The sequence below is a fragment of the Astatotilapia calliptera genome, chromosome 3, assembly GCF_964374335.1.
Source record: "Astatotilapia calliptera chromosome 3, fAstCal68.1, whole genome shotgun sequence".
Lineage (NCBI taxonomy): Eukaryota > Metazoa > Chordata > Actinopteri > Cichliformes > Cichlidae > Astatotilapia > Astatotilapia calliptera.
This window is the reverse complement of record NC_137424.1, coordinates 30,735,683-30,761,295: the sequence shown is the minus strand read 5'-3', so window position 1 is coordinate 30,761,295 and position 25,613 is coordinate 30,735,683. Positions and strand designations below refer to the sequence as shown.

Sequence of the window (25,613 nt, the reverse complement as noted above, 5' to 3'; positions counted from 1 at the left end):
CTGTATGCATCCTTTGAGCTTGAAGTAGTCTGGCTATTCTCCTATGAACTCTGACATCTACAAGGTATTGTCACCCAAAGAACTGTTGCTCACTCTTCTTTGGCAATTCTCTGTAAACCATAGAGATGGTTGTGTTAAAATGCCAGCAGATCAGCAGTTTCTGAAATATTCAGACCAGCCTGTCTGGCACCAACAACCAACCCACATTCAAAGCCACTTAAATCACCTTTCTTCTCCGTTTTGATGCTCTGTTTGAACTTCAGCAGGTCATCTTGATCACGTCTACATGCTGTTGAGCAGGTGTACCTAATAAAGTGGCTGCAAGTTTATCTGCGTGATAAAAGGAGTTCAGAGTCAGCTGAACCACAGAAACACAGAGATTCCACAAAGATTCATGTTTTATTTCCCAGGATGCTTTATGAAAAGTTATTTCCATGCAAAGATCAAAACAACTATCTTTGAGTCAGAGAGCAAGCTGTGAGGTGCAGTGCTCCCATGACACCAACAAATTAAGTAACGAGCCAGCAAAAAACAGGAACATGACATCAACATGAGCCGCCTTTTATAGACAACACCATCTGAACCCGAGAGAGCCACTGCCAGCTTAAAAAAAATCCAAAGATTGTCTCTGCAGCGAGGGTGCTCGTTTCTGTGACCTCACACTGTAATTATAAAGTCTGACACAATAGTTCACCTAAACCTGAAAGACATTACCACACCACGTGGGTGTAGTTCACAAAGCAGATTAGAGCTTTTTTATAAATAAACATAAATACAATTAAGTTTGACCTTTACACGTCGGCATGCCAATCAGAGTCAATTTCTTTAAGCATCAATCTGATGTAGCATCAGGAATCATTTGGCAATTTCATCAAAGTCATTTACTGTACACATTTTGTTTTTATTGTCCTCACAGTCATGTAGCCAAACTGGGAAAGCCTGCATTAGGAAACACACACAAAGCTCTATGAAGCCGTTGTTGTTTACTGCCGAGTCAGCAGCTCAAAACCACCAATGAGCTCAGGGAAACGCTGACTCTACCAGATTTGAAGAGCAAAACGGTGGTTTGGTTTATCAAAGTCTACTACGTAGCCCTTAAATAACAGGATGCCAGTCACAGGTTTTGATGCTTCATGCATAGAATTCTGCAACATGTCACTGCACATAACAGGCATTCCCACAAAGTGCACCATTTGGAAACATAATAAAAATCCCACAGACTGAAGCGTTACCTGCTCAGAAACAAGTAAAAAAACAAAACCAAACAGATGCCGTAACATCACAACAAAGTGTCTCATTTTTTAAATAATAAATTATTAGCATTAGTTTTTCTCCTTTGTTTTTTGTTTTTTAAAGCAACTAGCGAGCTTTCATCCACTGGATAATAGTACACCACTTGAATCAGTGAGAGAGTAGAGAATGATAGTCATTGCACAACCAAAGCTTAACAATTCACCTGTCCGATACACATTAACAGGCTTGTGTTCCAACACAAGCAGCCCACGGGTAATCAGTAACCCTCACCAGTAAACAGGCAGGCGAGAGGATGCTTGTCATCTAACCGTTTGCTCAGTGCAACTTTAAAAATGTAGCCCTTGAGAAGAAGCTCTGAAAAAAAATATAGACACTTCCTTCAAATCTTTCTTAAATCCTGATAGTCCACTACCTACCGAGGTATAGTGTAGAGAGCAATGCAATACGAATTCATTCACAGTCTGACCAAAGTTAAGTTAAATAAGCGCTATATACACAGTCAGGGCTTCAACAGGCGATAAATGAGCCGTTTTTTAGCCTTGAAGAAGCTTCAGTAGGACACTTGACAGGAGCAAGGACAAGATCGCTGTCAGAGGGTGTGGGGGTGGGTTTGGCGACCCAGGGGTTTTCTTTGTTGGCACTTCTTGGTGAAGCTTAGGAGATGGGTGACAGGGATACAGGGCACTGCCCGTTGTTGTTCATGATATCATCCAAGTCTTCATCATCCAGGTCCACTGAGGAGGAAAAAGCAAACAAGCAGTTATTATAATAATCACATATTAGCTACAATTCAGTTCAGTTTTATTTTTATAGTGCCAACTCACAACAACAGTCGCCTCAAGGCGCTTTATACTGTAAGGCAGATCCTAGAATAATACATACAGAGAAAAAAACAACAAAAATATGACCCCCTATGAACAAGCACTTTGGCGAGAGTGGGAAGGAAAAACTCCCTTTTAACAGGAAGAAACCTCCGGCAGAAGCAGGCTCAGAGAGGGGCAGGGCCATCTGCTGTGACCGGTTGCGGTGAGAAGAACAAAACAGGAGATTAGCTACTTAGGCAAAATGAAATTTAAAGGGGCAAGAAGGGTAAGTTCAAATCAAACATTGCTTTTTTTTTAATAATTTGACAAAAAGATTGACCACCCTTGTATCTATATGTTAAAAATAAAGCCACTGTGGGTAGCCAGTCAGCTTAGCATAGCATTACCACTGGAAATTGGGGTAAACAGCTAGCTTGCCTCTAAAAACAAATGTTCCTAAAAGCTGTTTGACACAGGGTTACATGCTAGCCATTTCCACTAAGCTACGTTTTCTGCTTTTTATCTTAGCCAGGCTAAGCTACAGTCACGCTGTATTAAAGACGTAAGGGTGATGTCACTTTCTTTATCTAACTAGTTACTTATCTGTAACACCTAATTTTCCATTTACAGATATCACGGTGAAAGGCACAATCAGTGTATCGCTGCACGCCTACTTGTGGTTTTTTTTTTTCTATAGTTGCTTGATTTTGTTTCAGTGGAGTTTGATTTGTTTTTACTTAATTCTTTAATTGTAACCTTGCTTATGTCTGCCCATTGACTTGTTCTGCATTATCTATGAGACATCTTTATTTGTATACATCACTGCTGACTGAAACACACATACAAATATAATAGCAACATTTTATCCACCTTATAAATATTTATGACTAATCCAATACAGTTCAACAGCCAATAAGGAGCTCTGACATATCTACTGCTACTGTTATGTTTTATTACATATGTGCATAGAACAAATGCATATGCTGCCTGCTATACTGTCATTGTGTAATTGTAAACTGTGTAGGTGGGGTCATCACTTCATACTTCTATATGGAGCCTCACCTTTCTTGGACCGACCGATCTGGCCTAGTTTGGGTGCCCTCTGTCCGAGTCTTTGAGGGTTGGGCCCGCCACCGTGACCGTTGACCTGGGGGTGTCCCGGGTTGAACTGCCCCGCCGGGCCGGGCTGCCTGGGCGGCCCGCTGGGCGGGATGAGCTCGGGGATACCTGAAGCACCGTACATCTCTGGGAGGCGTCCTTTAGTGTCTGACCGCTAGATGTCCGCACAGCCCAAGCTTTGTGTCGTGATGGAAAGCTTCGCACTTCCGCAATGGTATTAACCGATGAATGTATGGGCAACAGACGACTAAATACTGGAAATTACAGAAGGGAAGTCCGCCAAACCTGTCAACCAAAGTGAACACGTTTGTCAAAAAACGCGAGTGAGAGAGCGAAAAGCTCTGCCAGTTGTCTCCCAACACTTCTCGGCTGTTTACACTACAATAAGCCGTGTACTCGTACGTGTTTTCAGTTGTATTACTACTATCAGGTGTAGCAGCTCCCTTCCTGCCCACTACAACAGCACAGCGACACAAAGCGTGTCTTCGGTCATTCTACTCGCTATAGTCAGAATAAGAAAAGCTTTTCCACCCGTCTCTAAACAACAGTAACTCAGCGGTTTCTCTACAATACGCTTAAAATATGACTAAATATAAAAATACGGCCTCACCTTCGTTTCTTTGAGGCCGCAGTAAAGAGCTGAATTCGGTAAAAGCCGCTTCTGAGAACCGTGTTGTTGTTTATCAGCGCTGTTTCTCTCTCTCCCTCTGTTGGCACGGCGTTGAGGAAGCGTCGATTTAAAGGGGCCTCTCAGCGTTTTCTCGGCCTTGGGGATTTCCTCGTATTGTGTCTTGACTCATAGCGTCTTGCGGACGTCACCGTGCGGTTGACAGCGCTGAACTTCAGATTATACAGTGGAGGTGTGCCAAAGTTCCGAGGGCTCAAAGCGTAATTACGCACCTCTTGTAATGAGAGAGTGACTCTAGAGCCAACCAATGACGGACGGTGTTCAATAACACCCCTCCCCCCCCTCCACCCACCCCATACACACCACATAGAATGCTTCATGTCGGGTACTTCACGTCAACCCCCTCTTCCAGAGACTTTCATTTCATTTTATATGGGGAACATGAAAGTGTTTACAGGAAGTTGTTATTTACCACAAAAGTACACAACTTTTTGTCCGCTTTGACACTTTGTTCTTTTTTCAGGTTACTGCAGTATGCTGTGGCCTTGAGTCAGTGCCCCTGGCAATGTCTGAGTTCACCTTCACTTATCTAAGCAACCTGACTCAACCCCAGCCACTTACCTCTGCCACTTATTGACTAAATGAAACAGACAAAAACAAATCTTTAACTTCTTAAACAACACTGTCAGTGATTACAAATTCACTGCCCTGCATTTGGATCAAACTCAAGTGGTCTTTTGTTTATAGTACAATGGAAATTCAAGAGAGTCCAAACACACCAAAAATGTTATGCTAATTTTGACAATACATCTTTGACTCAGTGGGAACTTCATAAGTTCAGTGAAGAAAAGGCAGACTAGGCTTCAGTATGATACCATTTCCATTTTCTTTAATTAAGCTCATATCAGCCATCAACTAAAAATCATTGGTTTTCAACCAGGGGAAATATTACCAAGTACACACTTTGGTGTAGATGCAGCACAAATACTTTGTTTTAATAATCAGTGTTGAGCAGTTAGGTTATTATAGATGAAAGAATCCTGTCCCAAAGACTAAAAATAGGTTTGGAAACATATATTAATTAACTGAAAAATAAACACTCAACTTAAAAAAAAATATAAAAACAACAAAAAAAAAAAAGACATTAAGCACTTGCAAAACTGACTAAAACAAAAATATAAATGTTTAGTTTTAGATTGAGTCGATGGATAAAGTTTTGTTTTGTTTTGCTTGAGACGTTTGCATAACTGTGAATCACCTTACTTTGTAAAATGTATTGAAATACTGGTTCTGATTTGGTCAAATTTTACTGATGGACAGCAAACACAAAGGTTCTTCTACAACCCCAATTCCAAAGACGTTTGGATGCAGTGTAAGCTGTCAATAAAAACATAATGTGTAATTTGTAAATCCCAAAAACCCATATTTTATTCACATGTTTGAACGGAGAAAATTTACCATTTTATGGAAAACTGAATTCATTTTAAATTTCATGACAGAAACACATCTCAAAAAAGTTTGTGCTGGTTCATGTTTATCATTGTGTAGCATCCCTTCTCCTACTTAGGCAGTCCATAACAATCTAGGAACTGAGGAGGCCAGCTGCAGGACTTTTGGCAGAGGAACGTTGCCCCATTCCTCTTAACAGTCGTCTGCACTGCAGGGTACGGAAGATACGGAAGAGGATTAGGGCCACTGGAAAAAAAAAAAAGAATTTGACTTTAATCTCAGAATTCTGAGATTAAAGTCAGAATTCTTTTTTTTTTTTTTTTTCCAGTGGCCCTAATCCTCTTCCGTAGCAGGCAGATCAGTTCAGCACCTGGAATCTTTCACTATGAAGCCATGTTGTTGGAGTAGATGCAGTATGCAGTTCGGCATCTGGCTGTGAAGATATGTTGCTCTAAAATATGCAAATACTTTTCAGCATTGATGATGCCTTTTTAGATGTGCCTGCCTAAAACGGCATAGCCTGCATTTATGAATGACACGGTGAACTGCATTCATAGATAGTGATTTCTAGAAGTGTTCTTGGGTCCATGCAGTGATTTCCACGAGCGAATCATGCCTATTTTCAATGCTGTGCTGCTCGACGGCCAGAGTATCACAGACATCTAATGTTGAATGTCTTCTTTGGCCTTCTTCCTTGCGCACAGAGGTTTCTCCAGATTTTCAGAATCTTTATATATTATATAGATGATATATACTGTATTTAAATAATGTATGTTTTTTCATTCAAATACATTAAGTCAAATTCTTTCTAAACGACAGTTTTTGTTTTATGGCAGATTCGAGAATCTTAATCTCTGCTTTCTGTATTCTGTTGTTAATAAGATATGTGCTTATAAATCATTGCATTCTGTTTTTATTTACTTATATGCAATAACCCAACTTGTTTGGAGTTGGAGTTTACATTCCCATGAATAGTAGGGTTAGTTTGTTTTTTCTGTTTGTTATTGCAAACCAGTTAACAGGGGTTTGTTTGTTTATTTGTTGCAATTTCTGCTAACATTTCATGTCATTAATGTATCAGCCATATTTGTGTAAAGCCAGAAGTCAAGACTGTTACATGAAAGCGGTAAAAAACAGTTTATGTTTATGTACTGCTTAGAAATGTCAGTAATAGTGCAGTGGTTGTTAAACACCCATACTAATCTTTAATCTGACCAAATAGCCTCCTGTGGTGTAAACTAACAATTCTGTGGTTTTAAATGCATTAAAGCTCATGTTTGGTGAGGATTAACCCCAGTGCAGAAAAGAAAACAATACTCCGGGTCACTTGCATTCAGCTCACAGTTTTTGAGAGGGTGTTATCTCCATGTTTATCACATTTTACAGGTGAGCCCATGCACAGTTGAGAGATTATCCAAGTAAAAAATTCTTAGACATGCCGAGACTGATCTGAAACACAAACTGTAGACCCCACGTGGATGCACACCGTCTGGGCAGCTATATAACTGTCGGCATAAGCAATCACCAGACTCAGAGTTCCTCGTCGTCCCAACGAACACTTTAAACACTTCGGAGTAAGAAGAAACACCTTTGGCATCATGTCCAGGATCACCGCGGTAACGATCTTGCTCGTCATTCTCGTCAACAGCTTGTGCAGCAGCGCAGGTGCGCAACGATTATTCTTTTTCACTTGTTCTGCAGAGATGTAGATGTCACAGTTTTACTCTGCAACATGGCTGTAAACAGGTGACTCTGTTAAACTGTAGACTGTGACACTGGTGTTATACAGAGCTGATGGGTAAGGTATCGCTGCTCCACATGACTGATGTCTTATTTGTTATCTTCTTCCACTGCAGCTCCTTCCCATGGAGTATCCCTGTATATTCGCAAGTGCAGATGCACAGGTGAGTGACCAGTGACCACTTTCATCTTCTTTGCGTAAAAAAATGCAAAACAAACAAAAACAAATTTAAAGACACAAAACAAATATCTTAGTTCTTTGTGTTGCTATGGGCGTATGTGATGGTGTTTCCAATTGAACATTTAGGGAATTTTCTCCTAAGTTCTCTGCTATTAAAAACATTCCTTTTTTATGTGGAGACAGTTACAGTGACCAGCTGTCTTCTCTTGCAGAGATTTCCACAGGCAGGTTTAAGTGTCCCAAACCGCTCGTGCCCACAAACTACAACAAGCAGCGAGATGTGTTTAAATGCGCCTGCAAAAAAATACAAGAAGAGAGTAAGTGAAACACAATCCCGTCAAGAGAGATGTTTCTCTTTCCTGTGATAATATTCAGTAAATATACGAAGTTGTCATCATTTTTTTTCTTTTTTTGTCTTGTAGAGCGTTCAGATCTTCTGCAGTTCTGCCGTGTGATCAAGAAATACAACCTTGCTGATCTGCTCTGAGATAAAGAAGTCCAGACACTGACTAACCAAACTTAATATCCTATTACGTATGACATTAATCTTGTTATGTAGATGGTTGTGATTTTTTCTGAAATTGTAAATAAAGACAGTTATTTTTTTTATTACATAGAGTCTCGTCTCCTTCTGTGTTTCCACATATTTAACTGAAAAAGCCCTCAACCTTGAAAACAAATAAAATGAACATTTTTAATATCCTATTATTCATTTTTTGTCCTTTTTTTAGTATTTTGAAATTTTAAAAACATGAAAGAGAAGCAATTATTGTTATATATGATCTGGTCTCACTCTGAAATGTGTTCATAGATTTCACAGAGACAATGACATAAATACACTGATTAATAGTGAATCATTTCTATGGAGGATTACTTGTTTCCCAGCTGCCTGGCCTCCAATCTTCATGTTGAACTATAGTAAAAGAAGTTCAGCACAAAAGTGAGAGTGGTTTCTATGTCACCCAGAGTTAAACAAGACATTAAATGGACATTTTTCCCTAAATATCATCTAAGTGTGTGTTGCTTTAATGGCAGGAATGCTTGTGAAATAAATGACTCATTTCTTCAATGCTGTTACAAAACCCTCACCACACAGGCAGGAATGTCCACTGATATATAAACTGATGATAATGTTCATCTTCTTTTTTTTTTAAAGGTTTATTTTTTTATGCCTTCAACTGAAAACAACAATAAAACAACAAAATCAAGACACAGAATCACTTTTCACATGTTAGCCTCACACGTCCTGTTCTTGTCTTATTGTCAGTTACTGTTAATAATCAGGTCCTACATTTCTGAGCAGACATAATATATTTTCAGGCTGCAGTATTTTTAATGCTACTCGAGCTGATTTCTGTTAGCTGTGGCCCCTGAAGAAGTAGACAAAACCTTTGTTTGATGGAGGCATCGATTCACAACTTTATCTGCCAAGACAAAGAGAAATTCAGATATCAGCACACCAGCGCTGCATATGTGGACAATAGGACCTGCCTTTGCAAATCATTTTGTGTAACTTTCAAACTTTAATAGTCATTATTTCCTTGAGTTGAAAGCACTAATGAAAACAAATGACATTAGCCCATTGTGCCAACACAGGCACACTCTCTGTCACTGAATAGTGAAGTAAAACCTGTGGGTTATAAGTCCTTTTAGAGTTTTATCTGTGAACTCCAAATCCTGCAGGTCAGCAGTGATAGCAGTCATGGGAACACAGAGGCTTGTTTTTCCAAACAATACGATCTATCTGATTTCAGATTTGTAGCAGAACTCTGCAGGCAAAGCACCATTTTGTCTCTAATGTTCATCAAAGGCTTGTAGAAGCAAGTCCACTTGGCGGTAGCCATCTTGGCAACAATTTCATGTAGTTTTTTCCAGCTAAACAAAAAAGAAGGGGTCATATCCAGAGCATTAAAACATTAAAACTCCATATATGGAGCGTCCAATCACATCTAACAAATAAATTAACCAATAAACAGTCCAGTGCAACAACATGTCTGGCTCATTATCATTTAGAATGTACTACCAAATGATTCTTTGGGTCTAGTGGGTCTTACACTAAACTCTCCTACACACATCTGTTCAGGATCCATTGAGTCTCTCTCTGATGAAGCCTGGTTTTAAATTTACACCTCAGTGATGCCACCGTGCAAAAATTGTTGCCAGCACTCAGTTTTCCAACGATTTGGATAAGTTCTAAGATTTTACAGATGAATCCATGCAGAGCTGAGATAGCATCTGAACAAACAAACAAGAAAACATCCCCCTTAAACATGTCAGGACTGATCTGTAAGTTCAAGCTCCTCACACCGTGTCAGCGTGGACTCACTGCGGGGGTATAAAACTCAGATCCTCGTCTTCTGCAGAAGAATCTGAACACGTCAGACGGAACAGACGAACCTTCGCCACCATGTCCAGGATCACAGGGATGACGCTGCTGCTCATCATTCTGGTCAGCAGCCTGTGTGATAGCACAGGTACATACGAGGATCATTAGTTTTGAACTTTATATGCATGGATGGTTATGTTGCTGTTTTACTCACCAACGGGACGATAACTAACTGACTCATTTTAAATGTAAACTATTGTGCACCACTGCCCGTGAGTTTGAGAGGAAATGTTACACGGGGTTGATGGATAATGTTTTACGTTCGTATAAATGATTTCTCACTTGTTTGCTTTTCTTTTTCACTGAGGGCAGAGTCTGCTGCTCAGTCTGGTGTGACCAAACAGGATATTCTCAGATGCAGATGCACAAGTAAGTTACCAGCAGTTTTGGCCTGTATGGCCTGTATTTGTATAGCGCTTTTACAAAACCCATTACAGTTTTGTTTGGTAATGTCATTGTTGCAGTTGTAACTGCAACAAAACACACAAACACCAACATTGCAGTCCTCAGGGCTGCTATGATGCTACATTGAAGTGTGTCCTATCTTGAAAAGATCGACTGCAAATCTGTGCCGTTGTAAACGTTACCATGATGCCACATAAAGTTGGTTAACTGGCAATGACTGGAGTGAAATGGTTTCAGTGACCACCTCTATTCTCTCTTGCAGAGTCTTTCAGGGGCAAACTTAGGTGTCCCCAACCACTCCTACCCATAGACAGCAAAGAGAAACAGGCTCTGAACAAATGCCTCTGCAGCTCAGGAAAACAAGGCAGTAAGTGAAATGCAGTCATGTTTGTTTGAGGTTCATGTTTCCTGTAATAATGTTCAGTAAAGATATTTAAGTTGGTGTTGTTTAATTTTTGTCTTTTGTAGAGCGTCCAGACCTTCTGCGATTCTGCCACAGAAGTGTGTTTGGGGGAGCTGCTACACCCCTCTGACATAAATCAGTGGAATTATAAACAAACTTGATATAAAATTACATTTTGTATGATATTAATCTTTTTATATGTTTGTGAATTTTCTACTGCTGTAAATAAAAAAACAGATCTTCATCAGAGTTTTGTGTTCATATTGTTGTATGTATTATTATATTATTTTTTTGGTTCCATCATATATTTACAAAAAATGAGATCAGTTTCAGTTCTTCCATTCCATTAAAGTTAAAGGAAAAGGGAAGGATTTTCCCTGATGTCATTAAAGCACGTATAGCTTTGAAGCCATGTGATGGTTATGAAACTGTGGTTATGTCTCAATGAAACAATCGCCACTGTTACATAGAATTATGCCTTTTTGTCTCCACACTGCATTCTTTTTCATTTTTCTAATTATTCAGTTCAGTTATTTTATTTCTATAGCGCCACAAAGTTGTCTCAAGGAGCTTTATACTTTTTTATAACAGGATATAGAATTATTCCAGCCTGTCCCCCTTTTCAGTTCTCATCTTGTTTCTTCTTGTCAGTTCATACTGTTAATAGTCAGGTCGTATATTTTTAAAGAGACGACTATGCAAAAGGTTTGAGGCTCCTCTCATTTCTTTACATTTTTCAAGGAAAAAAGGAAATAGTCATAGTGAGTTGAAATATGTTCAAACATAGGTGGGAACACAATATATACTTGTATACAATATACAAGTCAAACTAAATGAGTCAAAACCAGATGACAATTCTAATGAGCTTGAAAGTCAGAATTTGGTATGGCTGGTTTTATCCTTCAACACAGACTGAACTTTGTTGGGCAGCTTTCTTGTAATTTCTTTAAGTAGTCTTCAGGAATAGTTCTCAGGCTTCTTGAATGACATCCAAAGCTCTTCTTTGGATGTTTGCTGCCTTTTGTTCCATTCTCTGTCAAGATGATCCCACATTGTTTCAGTAATGTTGAGGTCCAAGCTCTGGAGAGGCCAATTCATGACTGATAGTCTTCCATTGTGTGTTTCTTTCTGTCCAGGTAGGCTTTGACTGGATTAGATCATAATCATGTTGCAAATTATCAATCAGTTTCTTTCCAGATGGCCCCAAAAGGTTGATTCTGTTCATCTGGATGTAGCATCCAATGAATTGTTTATGAGGTTGGGGAAACCTGCAGTCAGCTGAGACTGAAGAAGTCAATTGGATCATTTAAGAAACGTTTCTCCCACTGAAAACGCTACGTCCAGATGAACAGAATCAACCTTTTGGGATTTACTTACTTAGATGATTGAGCATGCATCAAGAGTGTCTAGATGCTCTTGCATGTTAGATTAAAGACTGACAGTAAATTTCAATGTTTATAATTCTGTCAATTTTGAATAGCACCAACAGCACTGTCTAAAATGCAGCTCCAAACCATGACAACCATGGTTTACAGATGGCTGTAAAACCCTGTTGTGCCTCTCCTTCCCTTTTCTGTTCATGCTAAAAATTTTGTTGCATTTGTTGAACTACATTGGACAGTTTTTGCTGTGACATTTAGATGGTAGAGTCAGAATTTGATATAAACACCATGAAATTGGGGATTTTACTGGAATTTTGCTTTCTAAGTTTAAACTAAGAAAATAGGTGTTTCCCAAAATGACAAAGTTTAGCTTTGCTTTATTTCACAACTATTGCGTTTTGGTTGTGAAATGAGAACATTACTCTGTGGGCCTGTGAAATATTAAGTACAGTATTACAACAGATCACCACAGTATAAAACACAATATGAGACTGAGTTATTTTTAGTGCTTTCTATCTTCTATGAAAATATTAACGTCCTTCTCACCATCCCCCTCTCTTCTTTTCTAGCTATTTCTTGTCAGTTGTGCTGTCAATAATCTCCATTTTCTTATATTTTTCATACCCACCTGTTTACTGCCTACGAGGAATGTCACCTCTTTTAATCTCTTTTATGATCATTCGTCTCAGCTTTAGCCCTGATGCAAGAGAAGAACAGGTTCTGTGTGATAAGGGTAAGCGTTAGTGAATGGGCCTTTCCTGTTAAATGTTTTGCACACTTCAACAAGAAATGAGAAATCAGATATCATAGTGGAGACATTGTTTGTGGTGAAATGGTTTACCAAGAAGAATCACTGGAAACCCTGTTCGGATGGTGAAATTCCAAACTACTAATTTTCTAAATTAGAGGTGTTGAGTTATGCAATAGTTTTATTTTACACAGCTTCCTACAAATTTTCGTGTCTAAACTACTTTTTACACTTTAGCCAACCTCTCACTGGACTCAGCACACTGCAGGTCAGCAAAAAGGCCTGTTTGTCTCGTTTCACCCATATTTACACCAAAACATTAAAGTCAGGTGGTGACTTATGAGCAGCATTCAGATATGTAAGTAAAATAGGGAAGAGTAAAAGAAAGAAAAAGTGAAAAAGAGTAGAGCACAAAACTTGGCTTACAACGGTTTGGATAAGGTGAGTCATCTATTCTATCATGTCTGGTTGAACATTTCCACACTCTCTGGAACAGCGATGTGAATTATTCCTCAGACGGAAGGCTGCCTGTAACCCGGTCTGCTCCTGAGCAGAGTTCTAGTGGAATATTTTATCTCCTCGGGGACTGAAATGTGGCTGAAGAGATAAAGCTAAATAACAGCTTATGTTAGAAGACAGCAGTGTTTAATACTTTAATGAGTGAGGGACAGCTTGCTCCTGAGGTCACAAACAAAAAGTTTGCTAGTTTGTACATCTGTACCTGTTTTTTTGTTTGTTTGGGGGTTTTTTTGCTGCTGTGTAGAGAAGTTAATCTGCGTGGTTTATGCTGGGGCATAAATAAACAAAGTAAAAAATAACTCATTGCTACAATAACTGCAAAAATGTTCACAGGTGTTTATTTTCCTAATTCCTAAGCTATTGATAATATAATTTCATTTTTGAATGAGGGAATGTCTCATTTCTGTGGTGACCTCCCGACTCAGGGAGTTTTATACTTTGTGGATCAGGCAGGGGTCGGGGTGGAAATCCTGGTGACCCTGAGCCTGGTTTCTGGTTAGATCTGGCTTTAGGAGTATGAAATATGACTTCTGGTAGAAGAGGTGGTGAGCAGGAGTAGGTAGACTTGTATTTGTCCAGTTTGGTACCTGCAGATTGGGTTTTTCACCCCCACTGGATTAGAGAATTGCTTCTGTGTGCCTTGGACCTGGATCCTGGAACAGGTCCTGACTGTCATTTGTGCTCATGTGCCATATCATGTTTGTACTCAACCTTCTTGGAGTCCCTGGGCAATATGTTTGAAGGTACGCATGATGGGGACACTATTGTTCAGCTGGACTGCTTCAGTGCTCACATGGACAATGACGGTGTGATTAGGAGGGAAGACCTGAGTGATCTGAATTCACATGGTGTTTTCTTGTTCCACTTCTGTGCTAACCACAGTGTGTCAATTACAAACACTGTATTTGAGCATAAGACTGTCCATATGTGCACTTGGCACCAGGATGCCCTAAGACACAGTTTGAGGATTGATTTTGTAATCTTATCATTAAACCTGCGACCATGTATGTATTAGACATTTTGGTAAAGAGAGAAACAGAGGCATCAGCTGATTGCCACCTGGTGTTGAGTTGGATCAGGCGGCAGTGGGAGATGCTGGAGAAACCTGGTTTACTCTATGTACAGTAAAGGCTCTTAAGGATGTCTGGGAAAAACCTGCTCCACAGGATCTTCAAATCCCAGCTTTGGTAAAGCTTTGAGAGCATTCCAAGGGTCCACAATGAGTCCCTCATATCGTGCACCTCTGTTGCCAAAGCTGATTTATGGAGCTGTGGCTCCAAGATAGTTGATGTCTGAGTGGCAGTAAAACCCCAAACCAGATAGACCACAAAGGTGAAGGTAGCAGCTAAGATGAAGAAGGAGTCCTGTGAAGCGTGGGACTCTGGAGGCAGTTGACAATATAACCCTGGCAGTAGCTAAAGCAAAGACTTGGTCAACTTCAAGGTATTTCTAGCTAATCATCAGATGAAAGAGGAAGGGGTAGTGACTTCCTCCTCACACTGCATAGAGTGGGCAAGGACAGCTAACCTCAAATTAGAGAGTATAATTTGGTGGTAGAAAGAATGATGTCTTCAATCCCACTTACACACCTTCTGCAGTGGTCCGGGACAAAGGGAGATGAATTGAACCTCATGTTCAGAAGGAGCAATGTAGTCCAACCACCCTTTGTAGCTTGGTCATATGGGAGGGGCTTAGAGTAGAGCCAGTACTCCTTCACACTGAAAGGAGCCAATTGAGGTAATTAGTGCATCTGATCAGGGTGACTCCTTGATGCCTCCTAGGTGAGGTGTTTCCTACCATGTGCTACCAGGAGAAGGATAGAGGGCAGATTCAGGATAGTATCTCTCCACGACGCTGGCAAGATTAAATCTCTTGGTTGGCATGGGAATGCTTCTTCAGTGTCCCCACAGATGATCTTGGGAGAGGAAATATCAGGGTATCTCTGCTCTGACCCAAACTTGAATAAGCAACAGAAAATGGATAGATGGACTAAACTTCATCATGTAATGAGCATCGTCAAGGAATTTATTTGCAATTATAATATAGTTCTCTTCTTATCTTTTATCTTCTAATGTTAATCCACTTTTCTTTTGAATAGTTCAATAATGTTGCGACAGGTGGTACAGGTTCAGCCACAGAGCACGGTTCAAGAGGAAGGGCAATGGAGCACTGGTCTGTGTGAGTGCTACAAAGACATGGGCGACTGTAAGTATATTAAATTATTACATTGTCTTTGCTGATCCCCAGTGATTGACTGATAGTTGGATTGAACTCTTATTACCTGTCAGTGATTTAATATAGTGTATTTATGTAATCTATGCAGGCTGTTTTGCCCTGTGCTGCCTCCCAGTCTTTACCTGTAAAGTGACCAGTGCAGTGGGAGCTTGCCCCTGCCTACCTCTGCTGGACTGTATAGGCTGTGTACCACCAGCCTCTCTTGCCATGAGGGCGTCTGTCAGGCAGCGATATGGCATAAAGGTACTAGAAAACAGCATAACTGTTGCCTTTTTTTTTTTTAGAAAAAAACAAAAACAAACCCATAAAATTGTTTCCTGATGAAATTCTAAGATATACCACACTCAAATCACATGAGATTCACATGAGATTTTAAAATAAAACCTGTGAGGTCTAAGCATCTCTAATCGCACTACCCACATAGCAAGCAGGTCTGACCCAGATCTGGCATCAAGCTGGCACTTCTGACTGATCAGTGTTATGGCAGGATGTTATGTCAACCAGATGTGGGGCAGGTCTGGCAATGATGGCACTATTTATGTTCCTATTTTCCTATTTTAGTTAGAAGACCCAAATGCCATGTTGCAATACTGTACTGCTACGGTAGCCAACGTTTCAAATGCAGGTTCGACAGGTTTGTGAGTGTACACTTTATCAAAAACCTAGTGACGGTTTACTCATCTTTGCTAGTTGGTGGCTGTAGCTCAGGCGGTAGAGCAGGTTGCCTACTGATTGGAAGGTTAATGGTTCGATCCCTGGCTCCTCCAGTCTGCATGTCAAGAGTGTGAATGTGTATAAATCTAGTTAGAAAGTAATCCAGGAGAGTAGAAAAGCTCTGCGTAAGAGTCAGTCCACTCTACTCTGTCTGAATAGAGTTTCATTGTGTTACTTTTGCATTATTATGTTCCGGCACATATTGTTATTAGATGGCTTGATTAAGGTAAACATTAGGCTGACATCTGGGGCCAGAACTGAAATTGTTCTGGGCCAGCACAGGGCTAGCAGTATGTCTGCAACTGGCCCGTGGCTGCACACAACTTACACATGGCCCACATACTGCAATGAATGATGGCCCTTTGGTGGCCCAGATCAGGTTTGCCAGAGGTAATCCACACATGGGCCAGCACAGGACCACCAGTGTGTCTGCAACTGGCCTTGTGCTGGCCCATGTGTGGGCCACCTCTGGCAAACCAGGTCTGGGCCGCCAAAGGGCCGTCATTCTTTGCGGTATGTGGGCCATGTGTAAGCACATTGTGTGGGCCAGATCCGGCCCATACCAATTTTGCTATGTTGGTAGGGGCAGCTAGCTTCTCTGAGCCTCACCAAAACATTAATAATAGAATTAATAATAAAATTAAACATTAATGACAAAAAAAATCTCAGTATATGTATATTTGAAATAAGTAAACCTCCAGTAACACTCACATAACACTTACATAATACAACCTAAAGAAATATGCACAAATAGATATTTTAGTTCATGTCTTCCAGTCAGTCTCAAATTTGGAACTTTATAGCCTAAGGCGCTGGAGAAATTGTGCCTTAGACTGTAAAGTTCCAAGGTGGGTCTTTGTAGCAGTTTTGTAATTATTTGATTCAAGTTCTTATTTCTTCCAGTGTTTGGGCTTAAATCCTATCCAAATCAATTTTTAATGGACAATGGAGTGGTGGCAAATGTTTTTTCTTTCTTTTTTTGAGGTAGAAATGACTGTCTTTGACTGACAAGATGAAATACTAAGCTAAAGTTATAACTCAGTGCTAGCAAGCTTTGGTTTCAAAGAGACAGTAACTATTTACTGCTAAGATACAGATAAAATACTCGATACTCACATTTTAGTGAGTCCAGAGCTCCAGAGGTTGCTGCTTAGTAAACACAAATGGTTAGTTAATGAAAAGTAACATTTTGCTAATGCTAATAAGGCTAACAATCACATAGAAAGGCTACATGTCTCGTTGTCCTGGACACTACAAGTTTTTTAAATTCCCCTAAAAAGACTGACACCATGTCTTCCAAAATATATTTTCCCATGTGCTTCACTGGTGATAATATTCGAAACTCCTATCTGAACCTGGGGAGCTGCTTTTCACTTCACACAGAGAGGACAGATGGTTTGAAAGAGGAGTGAAAGAAGCCATCTATGTCCACTGTGAGCGACCATCTTTGAACAGAGGCGGGGGTTTACGACACCAACTCTCTGCCATCTATAATCCAGTTTTGAGATCCCTTCCCAGACGCCTTAACACCCACTCACATCCTGGGCCATCTGACCTCAAGAATTCGCATGATAAGGTGGGGCCAGGTTTCACAATGAACACACCCGAAACTCTGGCTGATTGGGACCCACACCCAGTTTCACACCTTGGCTCAGGCGATTAGAGGATCATCAGGGGGTCCTTTTGTCCCTCTGTGGGGGGAAACTCCCACTAGGTTTATATCTGGGACTCTCCACCATTTAACCTTAGAACTGAAGAAGCTTCTCGGATGAGAGGTGAAACGTCTTCAAGCTACTTAAAGAAGTCCAGACGCTTTTCTTTGCAATCTCCTTTGACTACGATGACCTGGATGACTGAGAACCTTCACAGATGTATTAATAAAACTTAGCTGTTCTGCAAAACATATGTGGGTCTGTATTGTTGTATAAGCGGGTTTCAGTGTTTCCCTCACTTCTTCTGTTGGCCGTATTTAACAGGATGTAGGCATATTCTGTTTAAATTCAGTGTTGGACACTGATGTGATTAAAGCTTTTGTCACAGTTTCCTCAGTGAATAAATGATAGAGCCGTTTACCACAGGGCTCTTCCATGTTCAGTCTGGAAGACAAGTTAAACTTTACTCTAACTGTTAGCGATTATAAAGTCTTTCATTCAAATGAAAGAATCTATCCCTGCAGCCGTAGTTGATGTCATGATAAACAGAATGTGACTGATTGCTTCCCAATGCAGCGCATTGTGTCCCCAGCTCAATTACCCAGAGCTGCTGGGCCTTTGCATAATTCTGACTGTAGCTGAGGAGATTGAGGTATATAAGTGATGAATCACAATAACAGCACACAGGAGAAATAGATCCAACGTCACTACGTGCTATCGTAATGACACCAGTTATTACTTGAGCAACGCAAACATCATTGTTAGTCTGTGCGGTAACATTAGATATTTGTTAATTATTAAATAAATAAGCGTGCATAACTGCCATGAATAAACAAATGAATAAACAACTAAGTACTGAATTGCTCCGGCACCCACCTACTGCCTCACTGCTGTGTTTGTCCACACTGTGCACTCATCCACCTGGATGTGTGAACACAGACTCCTGATAGACATCAGGTCGCCGTCACTGATCAGTGCTCAGCTAATATGAAACAGCTGTTTCCCATGCAAACAACAAATGTTCAGTTTGATGTGGGATAAGGCCAGCCTGTCCTTTCTGGGACAGTGAAGAAAAGGAGAGATATGGTGGGAGTGGTTGAAGGCCAGCAAGGCAGATGCTGGAGCGCTGCCATCGGAGAGAAGGAGGTGGTTGGTAATGTTGGCTTTAATGGAGGTGGAGTGGGCTGTCAGTGGCTGTCAATACCGCAGAGCATGAGCTAGGAGGGTGCCAAAAATTCTTATGAAAACAAGTCCCAGCATGTAGGCTGTTTGTGAAACAAGGCAACTATTCTCTCATAAGAGAAAAGAGATAAGGCCTTAACGGTACATACCATGAAAATAAAACTTCCTTACATACGCTGACGTTCAGAGCCATCTTTCTGTAAAAATTAAATATATTTATCCCGCTATGTTTCTTCAGTTACCCCCAGTTTCACTGTTCATAGACATTCATGGTTCCCAGAGAATCACTGGAGTAGACACTGGTGATTGCCAAGGCCAGCAGGATTTCTTGTAGTGCTACTATGAGATTCACATTTTAGATGAACTGTCTAATAAATGGACTCGCATGGAATTTGGTACAACTTGTTCTCATTATTTTTTGGGCTTGAAAGTGAAATATCTTAATTTTTATCTGATGTATTGCCAGGGACTTGTCAAAATACCCGCAAAAGTCTTTCAACTGCGGAAACACATCAAACGTGGCCGAGCTGTTGAATTCTCCAGTTTTTCTTTCACTTGTCTTTTATCATTAGCATGACACTGACGTAGTTTATAGCGAAAAATCTGTCTGATGTGTACCCTGAAAGTGTTTGTAATTTGTGTTTATCAGATGTCGGTAACAGTTTATGGCTGGCATGAGCATGAGCTGGCAAGTCTTCTAACCAACCATATTTCTTAGTGTTAAAAAGGTTTAGTCTGCTTTGCTGGCTAGAAACAAAGAGTTGAAGGGAAGACAAATGCTCTTTTGGAGTTTTTCTGTAGGAGTACAGTGTACTTTCCTCCTTTTGTCAGTTCTGTACAAAAGGTTTGCATTGGACTTCAAGAATTCTGGCCCTAATCTATGAGCACATGCAACTAATAGATCACTTGATGATCTACAAAGCAAAAACTTGTTTAGCTGTATCCATAAACCACAGAGGTGCAGTGCACAGACTAATGTATCTGTTAATCAAAACAGAAGAACAGGACTTCATTTGCCAAAACTTCCCAGACCCACACAAAACTTCCAATTAGGCCTAATACAGTCTGTCTGTTGGTAAAGGTCATATTACATCATAATCAAGCCAAAATGAAGTTAGAAGTTTAACTTACACAAGGCTAGACCTGCTGTTCTAGAGTGAGGAGTGATAGTAGGGAAAGAAAACCGACAAAAACTGGCCTCAAAGTTGCTCTGCTGACTCAGTATCATGAAGGGAAAAATCACATGCCGTAGCTGTGCATGGAATGAACATCGGCTGTTTTGCTGTTTCTCAGACTTTATTGATTTATCAAATCTCACCCACCAGCATTTTCATCCTGACATTACTGACAAGTCCTTTCTCTGTTGCTATGAGCAAAGACTTGGCTGCAAGAAAGCCGATGTCCTCAGAGAAAGGATTCTCACTGAAACACAAGAACACTTAGTACTCATGCACTGACAAAGATACTGCCTGCTTTTATCCACAGTACATGCATTTTTGAAATCTGGCCTTCTTTGTCAAAAAGAAATGTTGCAAAACTATAATGTAAATATTTGACTCTATTTGTAGTCTAACTTTAAGTAATCGTGCTGGTTTACTGCAGTACCAATCTGCTGCATGGCGTTTCTTTCACACCTAAATGCAAATGTTCACCTTTTGTTTGAGCCTCCCACTTGCGTTCAGGCTTCTCTTCGTGTGTCTCACAGGGGAGTGTGTGGAGCGACTGTCTGTATGGTTGCTGCTGCTATCCGCTATCTTGGCTCCAGATCTCCAGAGAGCTGAAAAGAAGAGCAGCATCCCACGCCTCTTCTTCTTCAGCCAGATACACCCATCTAACATCCCTGCAGGGGGCGCACTTGGTCTAGACACATCTAAAACTGACTTTCTCCCCACAGTGTGTCCTCCAGAGTACAGGAGTTGATTTAATCACATTTCCTCTGCTCTGGAGCCACTCCCGGTTACCTCAGAGAATTCAGCAGGGACACAATGCGTCCTGCGGAGAGGAAAGTTCAGTTTGTCCCAAGATGAAGTGAAAGAGCTGTGATAAAAAGGCATTTCAATATCAGAGCCGGGGCTTTGTGTTCCTTTAAGTAACTACTTTGATTGTGAGATTATATTCTTTCACTGGTGGAAACTAATAGAGCTCAACTCTACAAACAATTTCTTTTCAGTAACCTTGGAAGATATAGCTTCTCTTATGATGATAAGTGTATGTAAGAAAGTGTTCTTCTCTTTCCTAATGATAAGGTAGATTTGGGGGTTTCAGGGATTTCAGGGTTCAGCTGGCAGTACTTCTGTGCACATAGCGAGTACTATTTATGCACATTGCTGTATTAATGTAGCATTTTTAGTGAAGTGAAACTTGTTATTGTTCTATACATGCAAGACACTACAACATACTGATGGTGTAAGCACTATAAATACATATATGGATATGTAAACACTGGACATTGTTATCATAACGTCACCATTTGGTTTCATTCGAGGTGAGAAGTTCACAATGTGCTTCTTTGTTTCTTTAAACCTTTTTAAGTGACAGACACTTGTGAATCACAAGGTAGCCACACGCTAATGCATGCTTCACTTTATTATTTATTCTACTCTAAATCGGGCCATAATTTACAAAATGAACACCATGCTGCAATGTTACGTCGCAATGTTATGTACAATGACATGAATTTTATCACTTGAGAAAATGTCTTTATAAACTGTTATTATGGGTTTCATGCAAAGAGAAGAGAGCTTTTATCTACAGTCCTAATTTAATGCTATTTTTGACACCATCTTCATATTAAGTGCTCACCTTCTAGAAGAATGAAGGAAACACAAACTACACAGAACGTTATTTATGAGCAAAAATGCATCTGTTTTTGGTTAATAATGATTATATGGCAATGCTGTTTATACTGAATGTACATATCAAATTAAGATTTTGAGATGAAACCAGTCATCCATATTTGTGTCTTCTTATCCAGTTCAGTTTGGTTTAGTGAGTGGGCTGTTGGGGAAGAATTGAAGAATGTCAAATATTTCCATTTTGCTTCTGTAAACTCTTTGATTATTCACTGTAAATATTCTGTTTCACCGCTAATATTCCATTTCCTGTGCATATCTATTTAGCTGATCTCTGTGTCGCTGCTAAATATTTAGTGTTGGATTGTTTCAGTGACTCGTAATAAATGCTAAATGTTGTAAAGCTGATTTTAAAACAATAGTGTGATGTGAATCCAAGGAAATGCCCAAGTCAACAACTTGTCAGTGAATTTGATGAAGAACACTTGCAGTATTCAAAATATGGGCACGGAGCCACATGCCACTGCTCCGCAGTACTCCTTTGTTCTACTCTATATCCCTTTAAAGGTTTAAACATGTAATTTTTATCAGCATTTTACGCGTAAGCATCAACTTTGAGTTGGATTTTACCCACATGCTAAATCAGCATAATTTGAGAAGCTGCTGATTTAGCAACTCTCGTTCATGCATTTTGACCTTAAAGTTTTTCTGTCTTAATGTTTTGTCAACATCCTTAATCACGCCCGCATGGTTAAAAACACGGGGACTCAGGGGCTGGTGTGTGTTGTGGTGTGACAAATATTGAATAAAATGGCTCAAACCTATGATCCCTGGACCTGCCGTGTCTCATTCACACCACATGTTTCTATTTAGGTACACCAGTTCCATTTAAGAGGAACATTCCAACCTAACCTTTACCCTAAATGGGTTACTGGGCGATTTGTTAGATGTTAACGTTAAGTTCTAACTATTTATGATGATGAGGAGGGTATGAATTAGTGTATTTCTCTGATTTACTCACGTTGCCACTGCCATGTGTGAACACATAGCATTGAGGTTTTGAGGGCACCTTTGCCATCATGTGAAGCATCCACCAAATATGGCCAGATGGTCATTACATCCCCCGGCCTCTGTCATGACCTCTATAACCAACCTGTGAGCCTCTGGCATCTGCAGCTGTTTTACGGTTCAGTATAAATACAGGATCAGGACATAAACTGAGTGCAACTGAGTGAGGTAAACAATAACTGTGTTTACTTTTAAAAGGTGTAAAAGATCAAAAGGAGGCATTTGCACATATCTAACAGCTAAAATCTCATTGATGTGTACCGACTGCTTTGTTTTTTGGTGCCTTAGGTAATGCCTTTCATGCATTACCTGTAAGATAGCAGGAAAAGTTTGGGAGTATCTGCGTTTACCTGCCCTGGATCCTTCTGGACTCATCCCATGGATGACCACAGTTGTCAGGGTGTTGACATGCCAGTGATACAGTATTGAGGCGCAAGTTCATATGACATTTATTATTACTGAGGCTTTTTTTAAATAAATAAATGGCACCGTAACTGCGTCAATACTTAGCAAACCATCACAAAAGTCACAGCTGCTTTCACGGTTTATCTGATTTGGGATCAGCTTCGACGTGTTCAGTCTGTTTTTACTTTCTCAGATTCCGTCTGAGAAAGCTCGTGGTTGTTTCAGAGGGTCGTACTCCACTCTGCACTCTACTTTTGTTCCAGGCGTTTTTGTTTAGATTGACTTGGACTATGTTTAATGACCACAGCCAAGCAATCAGCTGTGTTATAGAGCTGTTATAGCTTTGAACATGAACTATTTGATAACATTTGTTTCTTCTGTATATTTAACTCCCTTGATCCTTGCCCCTAGCTCGTGTCTGCACAGGGAACGGTATGCAATAACTGCATGTACCACTTCTTTCTGCAGGCCTTGTACATGGTGCCAGATAGCAAGAGGGAGCCAAATGAGGAAGAATACCATCACTTTTGTCAACATGTCCCAATATGAATCATTAACAGAGACGTCACTACCATCATTCATGCTATTTGAAAAAAGCAAGGGCCATTTAGATGGATTTCTAATTCTGCTTCAAGCATGACACTTCTAAGAAAAGGATTAAAGATCAGCACATGACAGCCATAAATCATCAACATGGGGTTCAGCAGACACTGGGTTTCTGTTATATACACCTATACAGCCTATGGAGGCATGCTGGTAAACTGATGATGGCTATTTATGTGCACACATTTGCAGTTATTGTTGTTTTTTATGTATTTTTGCTTTGCTTTGTATTTGCTTGATTCTTATTGCATTCTTTAAAAGTATATGGATGCCCTTCAGCTTGTGGTCTCTGCTCAATGTCTTGTTATAACTGAATAACGATTCCAAAATGAAAGTTGGATCAAAATCTGTGATGTTACTTTGACATCAGTTGCAGATGCAGGTCCGACACCTGGATTCTTATTAGACCTTCTAGCAAGAGAAATCCTTGCATTCAAGGATTGCTTTTTATGCCTATTTATCAGTGAGAAAATAAACAAATAAACAAATAAATAAACAAAAAAAATGTAAAAGTGTCTAAAGAAAAAAAATGAAAAGAACAAACATGCACAAACTCAGTGGCTCAAACACAGTACTTCAAAGATTTTGATGCTTCACTTGTCTTGCTGAGCTAAATGACTTCAAGTTTAAGTGTTAGCATTCCTGAGTTTATGATCTTAACAAAGCTTGGATAACTGCAAAAGTCTAGTGTGTTAAGTTCACCATGCAACAAATGAAATGGAATTTAGATGAGCAAAACAATAATACTTTAGTGTTATTTTATGTGGAGGAGACATTTTTTCATAGCCATGTAGTAACCATAGCACCTTAATTACCTAGGAGATAAAAGCCACTGACATCAGGACCAGGAAGCTCCTGACCATGCACGGAGGGCTTCACCCCAAGTCCAGCACTCTGAGCCTGTATGCTAAGCCTCCAGCTGCTTCTCTGTCTGCAAAACCACCCATGAAAGCATTTCTGTCTCCATCTGCTGGATGTGCTGCAGCGTGCTGCGGATGCCAGATGTTGTTCGTCCCATCGCACCCTCTGCATGATTCTACGTATATTCAGACAGATGCCTTGCTCCTTTTCTCCCTTGAGACATTTTGTGTCTCTACTTAGGGACACGTGACAGCTGACTATATCCACAGGCCACATCCTGCTTTTAATCCTGCTCAATCCTTCCAGTATTTTAGGCTTCTGGGTTTTTATGATATTGAAATATCCAAAACACATTACTGGATGTCTTTGTCTGGATATCTCATCTCAAAAATCCGTTCTGGCTTGCTCAGCATTCTCAAGCTGATGCATATTTGGTTCTACTTTTGGATGTGAAAGTAAAATTTTATCAGCTTTCCTAATCCAGGAATATCATCCTATCTTTTCCATGGTATGAGATATGTAGTGCTGCCCAAACCTGTTAGGAGGTCATTTGTGAGAAGACGGGCGTGCACACGGAATACATGGATTAACATGAATGAAAGTGGTCTAAGGAGATTGCAAAGAAAAGTGTCTGGACTTCTTTAAGTTGCTTGAAGACGTTTCACCTCTCATCTGAGAAGCTTTTTCTGTTTTAAGGTCAAATGGCAGAGAGTCCCAGATTTAAACCCCGTGGGAGTAACCCCCCAAAGAGGGACAAAAGGACCCACTGATGATCCTCTACCTAATCACATGAGCCAAAGTGTGAAAACAGGTGTGGGTCACAGGATGTGAGTGGGCGTTAAGGCGTCTGGGGAGGGAACTCAAAACTGGATTATAGATGGCAGACAGTTGGTGTCGTAAACCCCCGCCTCTGTTCAAAGATGGTCGCTCACAGTGGACATAAATGGCTTCTTTCACTCCTCTTTCAAACCATCTGTCCTCTCTGTCCAAAATGTGAACATTGGCATCCTCGAAAGAGTGACCTTTGTCCTTTAGATGCAGATGGACTGCTGAGTCTTGTCCCGTGGAGGTGGCTCTTCTATGT

At 40.2% G+C, this 25,613-nt stretch overlaps 1 protein-coding gene and 4 long non-coding RNA genes across 6 annotated transcripts; 3 read left to right on the top strand and 2 right to left on the bottom strand.

Moving 5' to 3' along the window:
* Window positions 1-380: 380 nt before the first annotated feature.
* LOC145426235 (uncharacterized) lies at window positions 381-4,048 on the bottom strand. Its single transcript, XR_013906962.1, has 3 exons — window positions 3,787-4,048; window positions 3,120-3,461; window positions 381-1,988 (listed from the first exon to the last, which is right to left on the bottom strand). It is a non-coding gene; the product is annotated as an uncharacterized LOC145426235 (long non-coding RNA).
* Window positions 4,049-6,723: 2,675 nt separating this feature from the next.
* LOC145426233 (uncharacterized) lies at window positions 6,724-7,786 on the top strand. The gene is made up of 4 exons (XR_013906960.1): window positions 6,724-6,918; window positions 7,110-7,157; window positions 7,387-7,491; window positions 7,597-7,786. It is a non-coding gene; the product is annotated as an uncharacterized LOC145426233 (long non-coding RNA).
* Window positions 7,787-8,313: 527 nt separating this feature from the next.
* Window positions 8,314-9,633, bottom strand: LOC145426234 (uncharacterized). Its single transcript, XR_013906961.1, has 2 exons — window positions 9,501-9,633; window positions 8,314-8,598 (listed from the first exon to the last, which is right to left on the bottom strand). It is a non-coding gene; the product is annotated as an uncharacterized LOC145426234 (long non-coding RNA).
* Window positions 9,394-10,617, top strand: LOC145426232 (uncharacterized). The gene is made up of 4 exons (XR_013906959.1): window positions 9,394-9,648; window positions 9,873-9,929; window positions 10,228-10,332; window positions 10,434-10,617. It is a non-coding gene; the product is annotated as an uncharacterized LOC145426232 (long non-coding RNA).
* A 2,195-nt stretch (window positions 10,618-12,812) lies between these two features.
* LOC113011963 (placenta-specific gene 8 protein-like) lies at window positions 12,813-22,416 on the top strand. 2 transcript variants are annotated; one of them, XM_080299817.1, is made up of 4 exons: window positions 12,813-12,939; window positions 15,116-15,222; window positions 15,341-15,495; window positions 20,506-22,416. In XM_080299817.1, the coding sequence occupies exons 2-4, from the start codon at window positions 15,123-15,125 to the stop codon at window positions 20,662-20,664; spliced, it is 414 nt and encodes a 137-aa protein (XP_080155943.1). In that variant the 5' UTR covers window positions 12,813-12,939; window positions 15,116-15,122; the 3' UTR covers window positions 20,665-22,416. The 2 variants fall into 2 exon arrangements, with proteins under 2 accessions (XP_080155943.1, XP_026007654.1); XM_026151869.2 differs by lacking the exon at window positions 12,813-12,939 and adding an exon at window positions 14,597-15,020.
* Window positions 22,417-25,613: the final 3,197 nt, after the last annotated feature.